The sequence below is a fragment of the Spermophilus citellus genome, assembly GCF_964194105.1.
Source record: "Spermophilus citellus genome assembly, chromosome: 6".
In the NCBI taxonomy this organism is placed as follows: Eukaryota; Metazoa; Chordata; class Mammalia; order Rodentia; family Sciuridae; genus Spermophilus; species Spermophilus citellus.
The window spans coordinates 106924631-106946490 of NC_138187.1; the positions used below are offsets into that span (position 1 = coordinate 106924631).

The window sequence follows — 21860 nt, forward strand, 5'->3', positions numbered from 1 at the left end:
GCTATTTCAGGAAATAGAAAAAGAGGGAGAACTTCCAAATTCATTCTATGAGGCCAACATCACCCTGATGCCTAAACCAGACAAAGACACTTCAAAGAAAGAAAACTACAGACCAATATCTCTAATGAACATAGATGCAAAAATCCTCAATAAAATTCTGGCGAATCGGATTCAAAAACATATCAAAAAAATTGTACACCATGATCAAGTAGGATTCATCCCTGGGATGCAAGGCTGGTTCAATATATGGAAATCAATAAATGTTATTCACCACATCAATAGACTTAAAAATAAGAACCATATGATCATCTCGATAGATGCAGAAAAAGCATTCGACAAAGTACAGCATCCCTTTATGTTCAAAACTCTAGAAAAATTAGGGATAACAGGATCATACCTTAACATAGTAAAAGCAATCTATGCTAAGCCACAGGCCAGCATCATTCTGAATGGAGAAAAATTGAAGGCATTCCCTCTAAAATCTGGAACAAGACAGGAATGCCCTCTCTCACCACTTCTGTTCAACATAGTCCTCAAAACACTGGCCAGAGCAATTAGACGAAAGAAATTAAAGGCATAAAAATAGGAAAAGAAGAACTTAAATTATCACTATTTGCAGATGAGATGATTCTATACCTAACAGACCCAAAAGGGTCTACAAAGAAACTATTAGAGCTAATAAATGAATTCAGCAAAGTGGCAGGATATAAAATCAACATGCATAAATCAAAGGCATTCCTGTATATCAGTGACAAATCCTCTGAAATGGAAATGAGGAGAACTACTCCATTCACAATATCCTCAAAAAAAAATAAAATACTTGGGAATCAACCTAACAAAAGAGGTGAAAGACTTATACAATGAAAACTACAGAACCCTAAAAAGAGATATAGAAGAAGATCTTAGAAGATGGAAAAATATACCCTGTTCATGGATAGGCAGAACTAACATCATCAAAATGGCGATATTACCAAAAGTTCTCTATAAGTTCAGTGCAATGCCAATCAAAATCCCAACGGCATTTCTTGTAGAAATAGATAAAGCAATCATGAAATTCATATGGAAAAATAAAAGACCCAGAATAGCAAAAACAATGCTAAGCAGGAAGTGTGAATCAGGCGGTATAGCGATACCAGACTTCAAACTATACTACAGAGCAATAGTAACAAAAACAGCATGGTACTGGTACCAAAACAGGCGGGTGCACCAATGGTACAGAATAGAGGACACAGTAACCAATCCACAAAACTATAACTATCTTATATTTGATAAAGGGGCTAAAAGCATGCAATGGAGGAAGGATAGCATCTTCAACAAATGGTGCTGGGAAAACTGGAAATCCATTTGCATCAAAATGAAACTGAATCCCTTTCTCTCGCCATGCACAAAAGTTAACTCAAAATGGATTAAGGAGCTCGATATTAAATCAGAGACAAGGCGTCTGATAGAAGAAAAAGTTGGCTATGATCTACATACTGTGGGGTCGGGCTCCAAATTCCTCAATAGGACACCCATAGTGCAAGAGTTAACAACTAGAATCAACAAATGGGACTTACTCAAACTAAAAAGTTTTTTCTCAGCAAAAGAAACAATAAGAGAGGTAAATAGGGAGCCTACATCCTGGGAACAAATCTTTACTCCTCACACTTCAGATAGAGCCCTAATATCCAGAATATACAAAGATCTCAAAAAATTAGACAGTAAGATAACAAATAACCCAATCAACAAATGGGCCAAGGACCTGAACAGACACTTCTCAGAGGAGGACATACAATCAATCAACAAGTACATGAAAAAATGCTCACCATCACTAGCAGTCAGAGAAATGCAAATCAAAACCACCCTAAGATACCATCTCACTCCAGTAACATTGGCAGCCATTATGAAGTCAAACAACAACAAGTGCTGGCAAGGATGTGGGGAAAAAGGTACACTTGTACATTGTTGGTGGGACTGCAAATTGTTGCAGCCAATTTGGAAAGCAGTATGGAGATTTCTTGGAAAGCTGGGAATGGAACCACCATTTGACCCAGCTATTCCCCTTCTCAGTCTATTCCCTAAAGACCTAATAAGAGCATGCCACAGGGACACTGCTACATCGATGTTCATAGCAGCACAATTCACGATAGCAAGATTGTGGAACCAACCTAGATGCCCTTCAATAGATGAATGGATAAAAAAAATGTGGCATTTATACACAATGGAGTATTACTCTGCATTAAAAAATGACAAAATCATAGAATTTGGAGGGAAATGGATGGCATTAGAGTAGATTATGCTAAGTGAAGCTAGCCAATCCCTAAAAAACAAATGCCAAATGTCTGCTTTGATATAAGGGGAGTAACTAAGGACAGAGTAGGGACGAAGAGCATGAGAAGAAGATTAACATTAAACAGTGATGAGAGGTGGGAGGGAAAGGGAGAGAGAAGGGAAATTGTATGGAAATAGAAGGTGATCCTCAGGGTTATACAAAATTACATACAAGAGGAAGTGAGGGGTAAGGGAAGAATAATACAAGTGGAAGAAATGATTTACAGTAGAGGGGGTAGAGAGAGAAGAGGGGAGGGGAGGGGAGGGGAGCGGGGATAGTAGAGGATAGGAAAGGCAGCAGAATACAACAGACACTAGAATGGCAATGTGTAGATCAATGGAAGTGTAAATGATGTGATTCAGCAATCTGTATACGAGGTAAAAATGGGAGTTCATAACCCACTTGAATCATAATGTGAAATATGATATATCAAGAACTATGTAATGTTTTGAACGACCAACAAAAAAAAACATAATGATAAGTTATTGATTTAAGAGGATGAAAGTTACCTCTGTAATCTAGATTTTTCTTAATATAGATTGAATTCTAGCATTCTATCAAAAAAAGGGAAAAGCAGCTTTACATGTATGAAGACATGAATTGGTGTGAGCATATTTTATATACAAACAGAGATATGAAAATTGTGTTCTATATGTGTAATAAGAATTGTGATGCATTCTGCTGTCCTGTATTTAAAAAATAAAAGCAATTTAAAAAAAAAAGAACAGGGAAGTAACTTTAATTCACCTGTTTTGATGCCATCCTATAGCATTTATTCATTCATTTATTCTTTTGTCATTTATTTTGTTGAGCATCTATTGTGTAATAAACACTATTCATAACAAAAGGTTATCCTAAAAAGAAATTAAGTAGATTAAATATGTCTCCCATAAGAAGCAAGTCTGTTAGATTTTGACCTGTTGTGATCTGTTAGCACACTTATAACACTGAGAGGTTTTTTAATCCATTCTTATGATTTGGAACTTTTCCTTTGACGATGACATGTTATAAGGAACAGATAAGATCACTGAAGAATAACTTTTCTTTTCAGTAGATTTTAAAATTTGAGACAGGTGACTGATGTTTATAATGACTTCCTATCCTTAAAGAATAAATCTTTATATTCTTCTAGAATCATAAGTCCTACTAGATTACATATCCACAAAGAACCTAATTCCATTTTGTTATATGAATTTTTTAAATAGAAATAACAAAATCAATTTTGTTTGATTTGTATTGATTTTTTTACTTATAATGGAAAAGTTTAATCTTGTTTTGATTCTTGCACTTTTTCATGTAATTATTGTACTTTATTATATTTAATCAAAATTTAAATTTTAAATTTCCTTTAGGATAAAAAATTAAAATCACTTTTATCACTGTAAAGCAAATAAATCAAGAAATTCTAAAGTGAAGGTCATCTTGTTCCCATGAATGTTATATTTATAGAAATTTATTATTTTTAACAAAAAGATCTTTTATGAAACAGCTAATAATTCTTTGTTCAATAAAATGTTTTTAAAATGTCTGCTTGGAAGTGTGAATCAGGTGGTATAGCGATACCAGATTTCAAACTATATTACAGAGCAATAGTAATAAAAACAGCATGGTACTGGTACCAGAACAGGCGGGTGGACCAATGGTACAGAATAGAGGACACAGAGACTAATCCACAAAGCTACAACTATCTTATATTTGATAAAGGAGCTAAAAACATGCAATGGAGAAAGGATAGCATCTTCAACAAATGGTGTTGGGAAAACTGGAAATCCATATGCAACAAAATGAAACTGAATCCCCTCCTCTCGCCATGCACAAAAGTTAACTCAAAATGGATCAAGGAGCTTGATATCAAATCAGAGACTCTGCGTCTGATAGAAGAAAAAGTTGGCTCCGATCTACATATTGTGGGGTCAGGCTCCAAATTCCTTAATAGAACACCCATAGCACAAGAGTTAATAACAAGAATCAACAAATGGGACTTACTTAAACTAAAAAGTTTTTTCTCAGCAAGAGAAACAATAAGAGAGGTAAATAGGGAGCCTACATCCTGGGAACAAATTTTTACTCCTCACACTTCAGATAGAGCCCTAATATCCAGAGTATACAAAGAACTCAAAAAATTAGACAATAAGAAAACAAACAACCCAATCAACAAATGGGCCAAGGACATGAACAAACACTTCACAGAGGAGGACATACAATCAATCAACAAGTACATGAAAAAATGCTCACCATCTCTAGCAGTCAAGGAAATGCAAATCAAAACCACCCTAAGATACCACCTCACCCCAGTAAGATTGGCAGCCATGATGAAGTTAAACAACAACGAGTGCTGGCGAGGATGTGGGGAAAGGGTACTCTTGTACACTGCTGGTGGGACTGCAAACGGGTGCGGCCAATTTGGAAAGCAGTTTGGAGATTTCTTGGAAAGCTGGGAATGGAACCACCATTTGACCCAGCTATTGCCTTACTCGGACTATTTCCTGAAGACCTTAAAAGAGCATACTACAGGGATACTGCCACATCGATATTCATAGCAGCACAATTCACAATTGCTAGACTGTGGAATCAACCCAGAGGCCCTTCAATAGATGAATGGATTAAAAAAATGTGGCATTTATACACCATGGAGTATTACACAGCACTAAAAAATGACAAAATCACGGAATTTGCAGGGAAATGGATGGCACTAGAGCAGATTATGCTTAGTGAAGCTAGCCAATCCCTAAAAAACAAATACCAAATGTCTTCTTTGATATAATGAGAGCAACTAAGAACAAAACAGGGAGGATGAGCAGGAAGAAAAGATTAGCATTAAACAGAGACATGAGGCGGGAGGGAAAGGGAGAAAAAAAAGGGAAATCACATGGAAATGGAGGGAGACCCTCATAGTTATACAAAATAACATATAAGAGTTTACGAGGGGAAGGGGATAACAAACATGGAGGGAAATGAATTACAGTAGATGGGGTAGAGAGAAGATGGGAGGGGAGGGGAGGGGGGATAGTAGAGGATAGGAAAGGTAGCAGAATACAACAGTCACTAATATGGCAGTATGTAAAAATGTGATGTGTAACCGATGTGATTCTGCAATCTGTATTTGGGGTAAAAATGGGAGTTCATAACCCAATTGATTCTAACCTATGAAATATGATTTGTCATGAGCTTTGTAATGTTGTGAACATCCAATTAAAAAAAATGTCTGCTTTCTAAATAACACAAATAGTTAAAATTATTTTATCTTAAAAAGATTTTTTTAAATGGAGATATTGGTTAATTCAGAAGCAATTCAAACTCAGCATTTATAATCTTCTATGACTCTTAATGTTTGCTTAATAAAAAAAAATCACAGTTCCTTTCTCAGAACTTGGCAATAAAAAGGAAACTGCAATTGACCCAGTTTCCTCTTTCCTTGGTCTATACCCAAAGGACTTAAAAACAGCATACTATAGGGTCACAGCTACCTCAATGTTTATAGCAGCACAATTCACAAAAGCTAAACTATGGAACCAACCTAGATGCCCTTCAGTAGATGAATGGATTAAAAACATGTGGCATATATACACAATGTAATATTACTCAGCAATAAAATAGAAGAAAATCATGGCATTTGCAGGTAAATGGATGGCATTGGATAAGATAATGCTAAGTGAAGTTAGCCAATCCCCCAAAAAAACCAAATGTCAAATGTTTTCTCTGATATAAGGAGGCTGATTCATATTGGGGTAGGGACGGGGAACATGGGAGGAATAGATGAACTCTAGATAGGGCAGAAGGTTTGGAGGGGAAGGGAGGGGGCATGAGGTAATTAATGATGGTGGAATGTGATGATCATTACTATCCAAAGTACATGTATGAGGACACAAATTGGTGTAATATACTATGCATACAACCAGGAAAAAAAAGGAAACTGTAAGCATTTCAACTGAATTTGAAAACACAGTTTAAAATTTGAATTCTTTAATAAAGCATAAAACTGCATGTATATGACAGTCCAACATCCTTTTCTTTCTTTCCTTCTTTCTTTCTTTCTTTTTTTTTTTTTTTTTTTTTGTGTGTGTGTATATAGAAAGTTTCCAACCTCACTTTGTCTCTGTCTTTGGTCTTATGGGCATTTTTATTCATTCCATAAGTTCCAAATATCCTTATATTTGATATGGGATTTATTTAACCAATGAGATCTCATCCTTATTATATTCTATGCCAAAGCATTTTCACATTCTGTTCACTTCTATCCCCAAGAAACAGCTTTGCCCAGGAGACTTCTGAGAATTGCTGAGGAAGAGGTAGGTGTGGCCATTATCAACTCCAGTGAGATGATTTTGTTAAATTGTGTTATGTATATGACCAGGGGGGTTGAGAGTTTCCACTGTACTACCACTGAAATAATGTGTTAATAGGTCAGTGAATTTTATTGAAAGAAAAGGTAAACAGGAAGATTGGGGAGGAAGATGAAAAGGAAAGGACATTATTTTTTTGTTGTTGTTCCAGTGAATGAGAAGAATTAGTGACAAAACAGGCTTAGTTGGTTTTTTTTTTTTACATTTATTTATTTATTTATTTAGAGAAACCTTATGACATAAAACTTTTACACTTAGTCCCTTCTTAAAAACATTTATTCCTATTTTGAGATACAATATCTAAAATATCCCACTGTGTGTGGGTTTGGTTTTTTTGTTTGTTTTTCTAGCTCTACTACATTTTCCTTACTAATTTGCTCTTTTGGGGGCAGTCCTCAGTGTTCCAGCCTTTCCACAATAGATTATTGTATTACACAGATGTAGCCTTGCCATAAATACTCTCTGCCCCTCTGGTTGCTCTGCCAGCCACTCGCCAAGTGAGGACACAGGGCGAACAGTTCTCTGGGGTGTGCTTCAGTGTGTTGAGCTGGCCCTCCCTGGCTCTTTGTCTAATACATACTAATGCTTTTTTCCCTCCTGACTTAGGAGTACATGCTAGTTTGATCATTTCTTGTTTTGCTTGTTCTTTCTGTGTTAACAGAGAAAGAGATGACTTAATGTCTGCACTAGTTTCTGTAAGGAACAGCTTGGGAGATATGCAGCAAAGAGAAACAAGTGCCTATGAACAGGTTAAACAAGCTGTGCATATGACTGAGGAAGCCAATTTTGAAAAGACCAAGGCAAGTCTAATAAGATGAAAATAAAGACAATGCAGAATTACTCCTTTTTTTTTTCTATTTCTTTGGTTATTCTTTTGTAACTAAACTTTTTCCAAACACAAAGTGAAACTGTTTTAATGTTGACTTTTCTAAATTAAACAGGTTTGGTATTTGAAGGATTCTTTTTTCCTCTGCAAATGATTTTGTTATATCACTATTCAGAGATTGTAATGTAATATGGTGACATATTTTGAGAGACTTGTATGCTTAGCTTTTTATTTGCTGATAGTTTTCAATGCCGTGGAAATCTTAACACCTATAATCACTCATTTGTATATGTTCACATATGGCTAAAGACATGTTTTTCCTCTAGACGTGGAAAAATTTATAACATAAACAGGGCATAGATAATAATATATGTAGATAATAATATTTTGTTCCATCATTAGCTATGAGTTAGAATCCATTGTCAGCTAAATTAAACATATTTAAAAATAATGATAGTGACGGTACTAAACACTTAGTGATCAGACAGTATTCATATCTATGGACTTTAAATAATAGGAACTTACCATTGTTTCATTGTTGTATTTGGGGGCCACACCTTACTCCATTAAAGTTACTGTGTATTTTCTCTATACACACAAGCCATCCTTCAAGTGCTTAATAGCCACATATATCCATTGATTACCGGTAGTGGACAGTGCAGATACAGAACATTTTCATTATCACCAAAACTTGTTCTAGGAGTCTAGAGTGACAGAGTGCTTGCCTAGTATGTGTGAGGCCCTGGATTCTATCCCCAGCACCAGGGGCATGGAGGTGGCAGGGTTGGTGGCGGGGGTTGCATTGGATAGCATTGGTCTAAACCATGGACAGATTGAGCATCCCTAATCTGAAATGCTTTGAAATCTGATTCTTTTTTTTTTAAAGTACTTAGCAATGTTGCTCAAAAAAGTCTTTAATTTTGAAGATTTTGAATTTGAGGTTTTTGGATTCATATGTTCACCCAGAATCTGAAACTCTTCTGGCCAGGCATTTTGGGTAAGGGATTCTCAACATGTGGTAACGTTAATGTTTTATTAAAATGTCAGAGCTAACACCTGTAATCCTAGCTACTTGGGAGATTGAAGCATAATGAGCACAACTTTGAGACTAGTTGGGCAACTTAGTGAGACCCTGTCTTAACAAAAAATAAAAAGGGCTGGGAGTGAAGTTCAATGGTAGAGTATTTGCCTTGTATGTGTGAGGCCCTGAGTTCAATTCCTAGTACCCCGCTAGACAAAAATACACACACACACACACACACACACACACACACACACATTCAATTGACCCACATTCATTGCTAATTTCTGCACTAATGCTTCTCCTCTGCCTTTGAAACTCAGATTCAAATCTCTCACATATTTTGTTTCCTCTAGCACTCATTTCTTCATTTCCTCAGAGCTCAGTCATAATCCTTAAAATCTCCACTGAAGGTCTTTTTGTCTTTCATTTTATCTCCTGTGACTCTGATGGATGTGTTAGCCCTTATTTTCCTCATTTCTTACTGCCATGTGCAGGCCTTTGTTTTGAAATCTGCTTGGATGATCTTTTTTTTTTTGAAACTAGGTTACTATTCTTCTTTGAAATCAGCATTTTTGCTGGACCCAGTGATGCAGGCCTGTAATTCCTGCAACTTGTGAGGCTGAGGCAGGAGGATTGGAAGCTTGAGGCCAGCCTGTGCAACATAGCAAGGCCTTTATTTCAAAAAACAAAAAGGAAATCAGTGTTGTCATGTTGTCTCTCTTCTCCCTTATCATAATCAATAGAAACTAGAAGACACTCTAGGCACTTTTTAAAATCTTTAGCATCTGACCCTTTCCTCCTCCATCCTTTTTTCATCATACTTATAGCTTTCAACATTTATGCTGTTAACATGTACAACAGGAACAACACCAACCCCCTTTGTCCTTTATTGAGGTTAAGGACAATAGTCAAGAGCCACTGTTTGTTTTCTGATCCCTCAATTGTCTCTTCTACTCTTTTTAATTTTTTTTTTCTTTACCAGCCCTCTATTTCCTAAGATGAATCTCTTTTTCTAAGTTTTTGATGTCTCTTATTTCTGGGGTTTCTAATGGGCCTTTGACCTACTGGTCATCAGTTATATCTTACTTGCATCCCCCTTCTCTCTCTCACCACTGTTCCCCCACCCCATTCTATATACAGCTGTCATTCTCCAAACAAAATTCAGGCTTCACATGATCAGTATATACTTAATTTCTTACCCCCAGTTCATCATTTTACTGGCAGAGTTTTCCAAAAAGTTGTCTTTCCTAGTATCTTTCCTTTTATTTCTCATCACATTGTAGTCAGGCTTTCAACAAACTGTAGTGTAATTTTATTCTACTGAACTACTCACTCAATGATCACTAGTGACTTCCTGATTATCAAATCCAGTGACTTCATCTCAATCCTCATGCTGCTTAGACCTTGAAGTTTTGGAAGCCATTAATTGTCCTATCATGACATAATCTCTTTCCTTTGATTTATCTAATATTTCACTCTGATGAATTCTCCTTGTATGGCTCTTACCTACTCTTTTTGAATCTAGTTTAAATTGTGTTCTATAACCCCTAAATGTAGACTTTTTTTTTAAGTGTCTCTTAAAAGAGTCTTTGGGGTTAAAGACTCTTACATGGCATGTTCACTTGGCACTGGCACATTTGGTGACAGCCTTAGTGCCCTCCAACACAGTGTGCTTGGCCAGCAACCCATGTAGCTCGAGGCCCAGGACCTTTTGGATCTTCTTTCCTCAACGTGATGGTGGAGCACTTGTAGCATTTCAGGTACATTGGCTCTCCCACAATGCGCTCAAAGATGTCATTGACTAAAGAGTTCATGATGCCCATGGCTTTCAGAAGAGATGCCTGTGTCGGTTTGCACCTGCTTCTGCACCTTGTACACGTATGTGGAGTAGCTCTTCTGGTTACTGGGCTTGTGCTTCTTACAGTCGTTCTGTGGATTATACCTTCTTCTTGGAGTCCTTCCTCAGGGCAGAGTGGATTTCTATGGGTTAGGCATGGTCAGTGAGCAAAAACTGCAAAACAGCTAAATGTAGACATTATTCAGAACTAATTTCTATCCCTCCTTCCATGTTTTCCTGATTTCCTGGGATTTGTATCTCCTCTCATGGTCAAAATTTATCTTGATTTGAACCACCCCCACATTGTGTTTTTAGCACTACCTGCTCTCTTGAGCCCCAGACCTATACTTCTTGCTTCTACTAGACCTCTTTATATGGATGATATTCCATTGGCATCTACTATACAACCAAGTTATTAATTCTTTCCATCTTCCCATCTACTAATTCCTTTCCTTCTACTATTCTCTGTATTTTTTTTTTTCCAAAATCACATCATTGTCTTACCAACAGCTCTATGTTAGATTCTTTAAAATGTTTTGGCTCTTCCTCATCATGAACTTTTTTGTTTGTTTGTTTCTTTATGTTAAATGGCAGTTGAATCCAGCAATATTCTACTACTGAGCTACATTCCCAACCCCTTTTTATTTTTCAAGACAGGATCTGGCAATTGTTGAGGCTGGCCTCAAACTTGCAATGGCCTGCCTCAGTCTCCTGAGTTTCTGGAATTACAGTCATGCATCACTATGCCAGCCCAGTCACTTATTCTTTACATCCAATCATTTGCCAAGCTTTATCTCTCTTGAGTCCCCTATTTACAGGCTGTCGCAATAGTTGCTTTCTCTTCTTCCAGGTTCAGTGTGTCTTTCAGATGGCTCTATTAAGCTTCCTGAATTGTTGATCTCTCTGTTCAGCCTTTTCCCCTGTTACAGTAGAATTAAAGATAATTCTTTAGCATGACCTTCTAGATTTTTCATGGTCTGGGCCTGCTCCAACTTTTCTGGGCTTATCTTTCACTACAGTCTTTCATATAAGCTACGCTTTTTCCAGAACATGAACTATGAATGAACATTTTCACGAATTTGCTTATGTTAATGCTCTTCTACCCTGTGTTCATCTGTGAAATATCTGTTCAACAGATGAAGTTCAACTCAGGTGGCAGCTTTCCCAGAAGTTTTCCCCCAGCTTCTTCTTAATTTGGATTAATCTCTTCCTCGTCTATTTTCCCACTGACGTTTTATAAAGTGTTGGTGGATGTTTACATATCTTGCTCCACCAAGACCATGAAAATCAGGTCTGTAATGTTTATCATTGTATACTTTTTATTTGATATTTGTTTTTTTTTCTTTTTTTATTATCAGTTGTTCAAAACATTACAAAGCTCTTGACATATCATATTTCATACATTTTATCATTGTATCCTTACTTGTATTCCTCATATTAGTTGCACAATTAACATTTGTTGAAGTCAGTAATTAGTCCTAAATATTAATGTAAAGTTTTATCATTAGTGTTTCTTACAAAATTTAACAATTAAGAAGGCATTATGTGTTATGAATCTAACATTTTCACTGAATTAGTAATAATAAATACAGATTGATTACTAAGCAATTTCTAAAATGTAATGCAGGTCTAGAAGTTTCTACCTAGAAGGTGTATTAGAACATATGAATTTTGCCTTCTGAGAGTATTAAAACGGAAGAGGACATAGATACTTTAATTTTAAAGCCAACTACTTTTATTAAGTGGGAAAGACGTTTGTTCTTTAGTTCCTTGCCTTCTGTTGCCATCTAGTGTGCTATTTGTGTGTTGCATGCTAAGTAAGTATAAGGAGTTATTTTATTATTATACTGTTTATTTACACTTAGAATGGCAGTGAAAATCCCTGAGACGTTTATAAGAAAATAAATGTATAACATGAAGAGATTACAATCCCAATAACCTTTAATCAAATCCCTTCTCTTTTGCTTTTTAAATCTGTGATTTGGGTAAGTTATTCAATGTCTGAAATCCCCAGTTTCTTCAACTGAGTGGTAAAATTTCTTGAGGGAATTAAATAAATGAATCCATATAAGCCATTTAGTAAAGTATCTGGAAAATATTAAGTGCTCTATGAATACTTTTGTTTGAAAATTGCAAATTATTACAAGTAGGAATAATTTTAAAACTGAAAAACAATTGCCTGGGAATAAACAAGGGTGCAAGAATAGAGGCTTACACATTATAAAGCTTGTTAGTAAAGCTACAAGAATCAGATGCAAAGGCTAACAAGTCTTAGACCTGCCTGCTTGTCTTGGAAGGGGAATTATTGAGGGGGTGTGTATTGGAGGGTCTGGAGGCTTTGAAATAAAGTTGCCTCAAGCATATCTGAAATGAGATTCTACCTCACCTTTTTTCCCCAGCCCTGTTTATTTTATGTTATTTTTTTAAATTTTGAGACAGGCTTACAAAGTTGCTTAGGACCTCACTAAGTTGCTGAGTTTGGCCTCGAACTTAAGATCCTCCTGCCTCAGACTCCTGAGTCCCTGGGATTACAGGCATATACTTCCTTGCTGGGCCAAGATAACCCTAATAAAGAAAAAAATTAAATACCAACCATGTTGGTTGAATAAATATGTCCACAAACTTTGTTTGTGTCCAAATGATGTCCAAATCATTCTGTGTCTTGGATTATAGTAAAATCAGAAAGGAATTAGAAACCTGGAGTAAAACAACAACAACAAAAAAAAAATAGAAAAGCATTGCGCATTTGATTGAAGTCACAAGCATAGAAAATAGCACTTCTTGATATTCACATTTTCTGCTGCATAACAAAACCAAATTATAGTCATATGCTGCATAAGGACATTTCAGTCAGGGATGGATCAGATGTATGACATTGACCTTACACGATTATAATGTAACTAAAAAATTCCCTGTGGCCAATGTCATCGTCATCGTAAGGACATAGTATAACACATTACTCATGTGTTTGTGGTGATACAGGTATAAACTTACTATGCTGCTAGTCATAATTATGTTGCATACATAATGTTTGATAATGATAATAAGGGAATGTTCACTTATGTATTAACTGTATCATACTATTTATCATTATTTTAGAGTATACTCCTTCTATTTATAAAAAACATTTACTGTAAAACAGTATGTCCTGTTATGCTAGCAGCAGCCTTATACGTCTCATGTTTTGTGTTTTTTGATTGCACCAAGAGGCGATGTCACATGATTGACCTATAACATCTAGGTTTATGTAAGTGTACTTTACAATGTTTTCATGATGAAATTGCCTAATGATGCATTTCTCAGAATACGACCTTGTCATTAAATTATGCTGACTTTATCTTGAAAACTGAAGATAGGGATAGATTGATTAATGAGTTTCTATTAAGTAAGTGTTTATAACTTAAATTTGGTAGTTTGCATTATTAATGAGTTATATGCTTGAAATGTGTTGATAATCATTTTTATTTTATGGGCTTGCTTTCTTGTTTTCTTTAGTTTTGTTTTGTTGGTACTGGGGATTGAACTCAAGGGCAAATAACCACTGAAATTAACCACTGAGTCACATCCCCAGCCCTTTTTATTTTTTATTTTGAGGTAGGGTCTTGCTAAGTTGCTTAGGGCTTTGCTAAATTTCTGAAACTGGTCTCAAACTTGCAATCCTCTTGCCTCAGCCTTCACTGGGATTACAGGATTGCACCACCATTCCCAGCTATGGGCTTTATTTTGTAAAAATAAAAGCACATTGATAAATTCTAAAATTTGTTCCTATAACTATACGTTTCTTATAACAGGTTAATTCTTTAGTCATGAATTATTCTATCACTAGAATTTCTAGGAAACCAACCCTTGCGGTTAGAAAGGGCTTATTATATCCTAAAATAGCTTTCTTATTTTAAAAATTAGTTGAGCAGATACAAATTTCATTGTGAAAAAAATCTTCTGACTCCCAGACAGTATTGTATATCATTTGGTTTAATAAAATTGGACTAGAAATATTAATCCTAATACATCATATTTTGAAACAGTGTTGCCAGGATTATCATAGAACAAAGAATAAGGAAATTTCCCAGAAAAGAAAAGGGCCCTTGAGGATTGAATCTTCTGGGTAGGAGGAAAGTATAATTCCCCAGCTCCTCAAGACCTGAGCCATTTCTACAAAGGCCTTGAAAGCGGGGGGGGGGGGGGGACCACTCCCTTCAAGATTGCTGGGAGAATCAACAAATGGGCCAAGGACCTAGATAGACACTTCACAGAGGAGGACATACAATCAATCAACAAGTACATGAAAAAATGCTCACCATCTCTAGCAGTCAGAGAAATGCAAATCAAAACTACCCTAAGATACCATCTCATTCCAGTAAGATTGGCTGCCATTATGAAGTCAAACAACAATAAGTGTTGGCGAGGATGTGGGGAAAAGGGTACTGTTGTACACTGCTGGTGGGACTGCAAATTGGTGAGGCCAATTTGGAAAGCAGTATGGAGATTCCTGGGAAAGCTGGGAATGGATCCACCATTTGACCCAGCTATCGCCCTTCTTGGACTATTCCCTGAGGATATTAAAAGAGCGTACTATAGGGATACTGCCACATCAATGATCATAGGGGCACAATTCACAATAGCTAGACTGTGGAACCAACCCAGATGCCCTTCAATAGATGAATGGATAAAAAAATTGTGGCATTTATACACAATGGAGTATTACGCAGCACTAAAAAATGACAAAATCATAGAATTTGCAGGGAAATGGATGGCATTAGAGCAGATTATGCCAAGTGAAGCTAGCCAATCCTTAAAAAACAAATGCCAAATGTCTTCTTAGATATAAAGAGAGCAACTAAGAACAGAACAGGGAGGAAGAGCATGAGGAAAAGATTAACATTAAACAAAGACGAGTGGGGGGAGAGAAAGGGAGAGAGAAGGGAAAGCATATGGAAATGGTAGGAGACTCTCAATGTTACACAAAATTACATATAAGAGGTTGTGAGAGGAAACGGGGAGGGAAACAAGGGAGAGAATTGAACAACAGCAGAGGAGGTAGAGAAGGAAGATGGGAGGGGAGGGGAGGGGGGATAGTAGGGGATAGGAAAGGTAGCAGAATACAACAGTCACTAATATGCCATTATGTAAAAATGTGAGTGTGTAACCGATGTGATTCTGCAATTTGTATTTGGGGTAAAAATGGGAGTTCATAACCCAACTGAGTCAAATGTATGAAAGATGATGTATCATGAGCTTTGTAGTGTTTTGAACAACCAATAAAAAAATAGAAAGAACACAAATAACAGCAAAAATAAATAAATAAAAAGAATAAAGGTATTCTGTCCATCTAAAAATAAATACATAAATAAATAAAAATAAATACATAAGTAAAATAAAGGTATTGTGTCCAACTACAACTAAAAAATAGATACTAAAAAAATATGCTTCAGGAAAAAAAAAAGATTGCTGGGAGAAATGGCAGCACAAGCTGCACATTAACTTAATCATCTGTGAAGATCTGTCATTTAATTTTAATTGCAAGCTTACTGACACAGCCTTTGAGAAATCACTTATGTCTTTAGTGAACAAGTTATATGAGTGTAATCAGGAGATACCCAATAAGCTAGGGTTCTGGAAGATAAGTGAGGGAGCCCCAGAATTAAAAGAGAGAACTGCAGTGAAAATATCAATGAATATTTGTTTAGAAGACACAGTGTTAGAAAGGACATTTTAAAGAAAGATTAAATCAATTTTCTACTTCCAAGTGTTACTAGCACTTAATATTTTCTTCATTGTGACCAAGCATAAATTTTAAAATCAAAGCAAATAAAATTAAAAGCTATTTTATAACATGGATCATTGGTTAGACACCAATAAACACCAATAACCAGTTTTCAACCTAACAGTTTTATTCTGTATTTCATTGTTCTTTTCATACTCATCATGACCCATTATTACTGTTGGCTTATCCTTGAAATAAAGAGACCATTCACAAAACAAGACTTTGGCAATGTTTTTATTTATGTGATTTATAACATTGTACTTTGTACTTTTTGCTAAATCACCTTATCTAGGCATTTGGTCTCTCTATAATGATCATTTGTTCTTCCTTGTTCCTGAACTGATTGAATTCTTTGAATTCTTTCTTTAGTTGTTCTTCAGGTTAGCTTGGGTTTTAGGTTTTCAGCAATCTGCTCTAGTGTTCTTGTATTTCATTAATTTTTATTCAATTGAAAACCTTCTGATTGTGTCACGAGAGGGGGTCCTAACAGGCCCCTTCCAAAGAGGAAAAGGGGACCTCAACTTGGTCCATGTAGATTCTTAATATTTTCCACAGAAAAGAATTTCTGGATGTATCAGATAGGATGTCACTGACAGGTTTATTTAGTGAAAGAAAGCAATAGAGTAAGGAAGAAAGGGTGTGGATGTTCCAAAGTGAGATGCACTTTGGGGATCTAGGGTTCTTCTTTTAAAGGAAACTTTGTGAGGAGTGGGCATAAGATGAAATGGAAGAATGACACCAGCCTAGTGAACTCAGTTCTTTGATCATAGATCACAAGAAATTTATGGTGGTCTGGTCCTCTCCAGGATCTTCAGGTTGACATTGTCTCCTCTATCTGGCTAATAAATAACATTTGGAATGTGCCTATTTTATAGTTTCTTAAAATATATCTCCCTTTGTTTTATCTAATCTTAAAACATGTTGTATAGGCTTTACAGGCATATAAGCTTAAATCAAAATAAGGCAATTTGCATAGATGAGTGAATTCATATTAACACTAAGATTTGTAGATTTCTTAGGAATTTGAGAAATTTGTAGATTTCTTAGGAATTTGACCAGCTTAGAGGAAAAATAGGTCCGGGGAGTAACTCTAAAATCATGTTGCTTTTAGCTTTGTAGCTATGGTCTCTTTTTCCTTCTTTTGTGTATGTGTGTGTGTGTTTCATCCTACCTAAATTGGATATATTTATTTATATTCAATAATTATTTTATTAATTTATACCAGTGATATTCATTATGTCAGCAAAAAGTTATAGTCATTTGCATTAATTCATATAAAATGTTTTTATAAACACAATTATATTTTGAAGCACAAAAGTCACTAATATTTCAAAGCTCCAAGTGCTTTAATTATGGAAAAATTATGCTTTTTCATTTCTTTTAAAATTTCCATTCCCAGGCATTCTGAACTAGAATTTAGCTTGGGACTAACTCCCTACAGTAATCATTTTATAGTTATTCCCACCCCCGGCCCGTTAATCTTACACAGTTAAACTTACCCTCATACTTTATAACTACAAGTCAGAAATGTTCAAGAAAAGATCCCCCTGGTCCCGCCCCCCCAAAAAAAGCTTATTGCTTTTTAGATGAAGAAAGGAAAATGCATGTATCCTAGATTGATTGATTGATTGATTGATTGATTTTCCTTTTTTGCAGTTATGGGACTAGAACCCAGGGGCACTCTACCAGTGAACAATTGCCCCAACCTTTTAATTTTTTTTTTTCTTTGAGACAGGGTCTTGCTAAATTGCCAAGACTAGTTTGGGAACTTGAAATCCTCCTGCCCCTCTTCCTGAGTAGCTGGGATTAACAGCGTGAGCCACTGCCCCCAGCCCCTAGATATTTATTGTCTGTATTTATTATAGCTTTCACCAGAGGGAAGTATAATAATGCATAAAACTTACAGCATATGCTGTGACTATATCTATTTCCACTACAAACAAATGGGACTAGTAAATTTATAATCAATCAGTAACCATAAAAGACTTGGGTTTCTTTTTGTTGTTGTTGTTACTGCTGTTGTTTTTGTGGTGCTGGGGACTGAACCCAGGGCTTTGTGCATATGAGGCCCCTTGGGTTTCTTTTAACAAATTCAGGGGAAAATAAAGATTGGATGAGGGGCTGGGGATGTGGCTCAAGTGGTAGCGCGCTCGCCTGGCATGCGTGCGGCCCGGGTTCGATCCTCAGCACCACATACCAACAAAGATGTTGTGTCCGCTGAGAACTAAAAAAAAATAAATAAATATTAAAAATTCTCTTTCTCTCTCTCTCTCCTCTCTCACTCTCTCTTTAAAAAAAAAAAAGATTGGATGAAGTAGATTTTATAGATAAGAGCAACTGGGATAAGACCAAGATAAATTAGAACCTTAATTTTATTGGGGTTTTAAAAAATTGTGATTTTAAAGTCATATTTTATTATTGGGTGTTATCCATACAGGTGTTATAAATGTAGCCAAAAGGAAATTAGGACCTTTTTATTTCTGGAAATATAATGAGAAATTTAGACTAAAGGACACTTATGGTGACAATTATCATTAAGTTAAGTAGTGAATTCAGTTTTGACTCTTTCCCTAGTTTAACTTTTGATTATTAACTAATATTTACATTAGTTGTATGTTTAAGAGTAATGAACTAAATTTTAGTTATAGTTAAGAAAACTATTAATATAGTGTTAAACAATAGATGTCTGTGTGTCATGAAATACAGTATTTAACATCTCATTTTAAATTGTATATCCATTTGTCATTTAAAATATTCAAATTTTAATAAGGAAATCAGAAGTTAGTAAAATTTATATAATTATATAATATTAACATGATATATAATTTAAAATTCTAAAACACTTGGTTTTTCTGATCCATGTTTTCATTTTCAAATTCTGACTCATCTGTGGCCCTCATCAAGGTCTGTTACCTGAATTTTCTAGTTGATCAGCCATAATTGTGAATATTGAAATATCTGAGTAAATGTAACATTTGCATACTATTTTAGATCAGTAAGTGGTGTCAATAAACACAAAGTTATTCTAATGAACTTTATAGTGAATTTTAACTACTTTAAGTAAAATTAAACCTTAAATGACTCTTTTCTTTCTGTATTTTTTTTCTAAATGCTACCTCCCATGTTACTCTCTTATTCTGACAGGCTCTAATCCAGTGTGAGCAGTTGAAGAATGAACTGGAAAGGCAGACAGAAAGGCTTGAAAAAGAACTTGCATCTCAGCAGGAGAAAAGGGCCTTTGAGAAAGAGATGATGAAAAAAGAAATAACGAAAGAAAGGGAGGACATGGAATCAAAGGTACTTGAGTTGTTATGCCCACTGCTGAAAAAATGTTAGTGTTGATGTGCCTTTAGGCTGCCATTCTTGAATGGGCTTTAAATATTAAAAACCTTTATAGGTAAATTTCTTATATTTTAAGAGCTCATTAAAATGTTTTATTTTTTCTTCATATTTCTCAATGAAATTAATCTCTGACCTTTTCAAATAAAATAATCAATTTACTTCCATATTCTGCCATTCAGCTTGCCCCTCATGTTTTTTAAAGGAGATCAAGTGCTCCAAAAATACCAGCTTTTATTTCAACCTTGCCTAAATTAAGGAGAAATGACTCCCTTTTTATCCCCTATACCAAATTAAACATAAGATAAAATTTGTAAGAAACAATGTAATCAATAAAAAGTGATTATACAAATTGTATGAAATCAGTTCTGAAAAACTACATAACCAATAATGACCATAACCAGATGAATAACTAACTGGAAGGGAGAAATTGTAGGCAAAAGGAACAAATAACATGAAATGTGCAGTATTCGAAAAACAGTAACAAATTGGAATGCAGAGTTGAGTGGAACCTAATTTTAAAGTTGCTATAGTAATAAAATTGAGCAAGAAGTAACCAAAACAACTGTGTTACATTTTTTTAAGTAGACTCAAAGCTTGTGCCCTAAATACTGTAATACTCCAGTGTGTAATAATTAACTCATATAGCAAATACCTACTATGTATCTGCTGTGTACAAGGCAATGTACAGTCCTATGTAAAAAAAGAGAAAAGTCACAACTTCTGCCCAACCAGTTTTAAGTCTTCTGGATAAATTGAAGCATTTACTATAACTCCATTCTCTTCTTACCCTTTTTTGAAAGAAAACAAAAATGTGTCTGTTAAAACCTTACTGTAGGGCTGGGGTTATGGCTCAGTAGTAGAGCACTTGCCTAGCATGTGTGAGCCACTAAGTTTGATTCTCAGCACCATAATTAAATAAATAAATAAAGTAAAGGTCCATCAGCAACTAAAAAATGTATTAAAAATAAACAAGAAAAAGAAAACCCTTACTGTAGGTCAGTCTGACTGACTACCTCTCTACCTTGGATTGGTCATCTCAGCGGATGAAAATCCTACAATAGATGGAAACTTTGCACACTTGGGGGTCTATTAGTCCTCCTATGCATTCCTTTCTTTCCCATTCTTTCAGCAATCAATAGATATTAATTTTAGAAAGCCTGGGGATTTGGTAGTTTCAGAACCAGTGAAATTGCCTCATGAAGCTTTTAGACTTTTTTTAAACATTAAACAAATATTTTCATAAATTACTTTCTAATCATGATTCTTATAAAGCATTAATGGCTCAATATAGAATACTGTGGGAATGTGCAGCAGGAGAATCTGACCTAATCTAGGGCAGTCATGAGAATTTTCATAAGGAAAAGATTTTTAAATGATACTGGAAAGGTTAAGAAGGAATGGTCAGGTGAAGAGTTGATGGGAAGAGTCTCAGGTCCAGGAAAATAATAAACCAAAGACTCTGAAGCTAAAAAAACACTGGACTTTCTAGGAATTTAAGAAATGCCCAGATGACAGGAACCTAAGGAATGAGGGACAGAATCATGGAGTTTGGAGAAGTGTTCAGAGGCCAAATCTTGAATGACCTTAAATTCCTTGTGAAAGATTTTAAATTTTATCCAAAAAGTAATGAAAAACCATTTAATAGCTTTAAATTGGAAAGTGTTCTGATGTCATTTATATTTGAAAAAAATCATTTTGTCAGTAGATTAGAAAGAGAACCAGAATAGATGTAAAGATCAGGTTATAGTAGTCCAGGTGGAAAATGATAACTTGTACTCATTTTCCCATGATCATTCTATATCACTTTTGTTATCCTCAAATTCTCTGCCATACGACTTTCTCCTTCATTCTCAGCAGAGAGCTTTAATAAAGAATAATAAAGTAAATAATAAATAAAATTGAAACCATCAAGTAATATCCATCCCAAGTATTTATTTCCTCACCTCTGCCATTAAACAAATTTTCACCTATAGCCCAAACATGTCAGGATGGACAAGGCTTAATCCTATCATCATCCATTATAGATCACAGCCCCTTTCCCACCTGAAAGAGTTTATTCCATTTGTTATCCCCTATCTTCTGAGTCTTAAAACTTTTCTTTCTTTCTTAACATTAGGAAAATACTCTCAAATTCTCTCACCTGTTGAAAAAAATCTTTATTCTAATCGATCTTTACTACTCTAAAAGATCTAAAAATCTCATTGCCCAAAATATACCAAACCAGTTAATTTTTTTTTTTTTTGGCGGGGGGGAGAAAGGGTGGTTGGTTGGTTGGTTGGTTTTGGTACTGGGAATTGAACCCAGGAGTGCTTCTCATTTAGCTACATCCCTATCCCTTTATATTTTTTGAGAAAGGGTATTCCTCAGTTCATAGGGCCTCACTAAGTTACTGATGCTGGCGTCAAACTTGCAA

At 35.4% G+C, this 21860-nt stretch overlaps 1 protein-coding gene across 8 annotated transcripts in view; it reads left to right on the top strand.

The window, feature by feature from the left end:
- Positions 1-21860, top strand: part of SDCCAG8 (SHH signaling and ciliogenesis regulator SDCCAG8) — a 244728-nt gene that overhangs the window by 56258 nt on the left and 166610 nt on the right. For all 8 annotated transcript variants that reach the window (XR_014022822.1, XR_014022823.1, XR_014022824.1 and 5 more), the window contains 2 exons: positions 7316-7454; positions 19250-19402. Coding sequence is in view for 4 of the 8 variants with exons in the window: in XM_081300510.1 (XP_081156636.1) it covers positions 7316-7454; positions 19250-19402 (292 nt within the window). In the remaining 4 variants the exon portion in view is untranslated. The remainder of the gene's footprint in view (positions 1-7315; positions 7455-19249; positions 19403-21860) is intronic.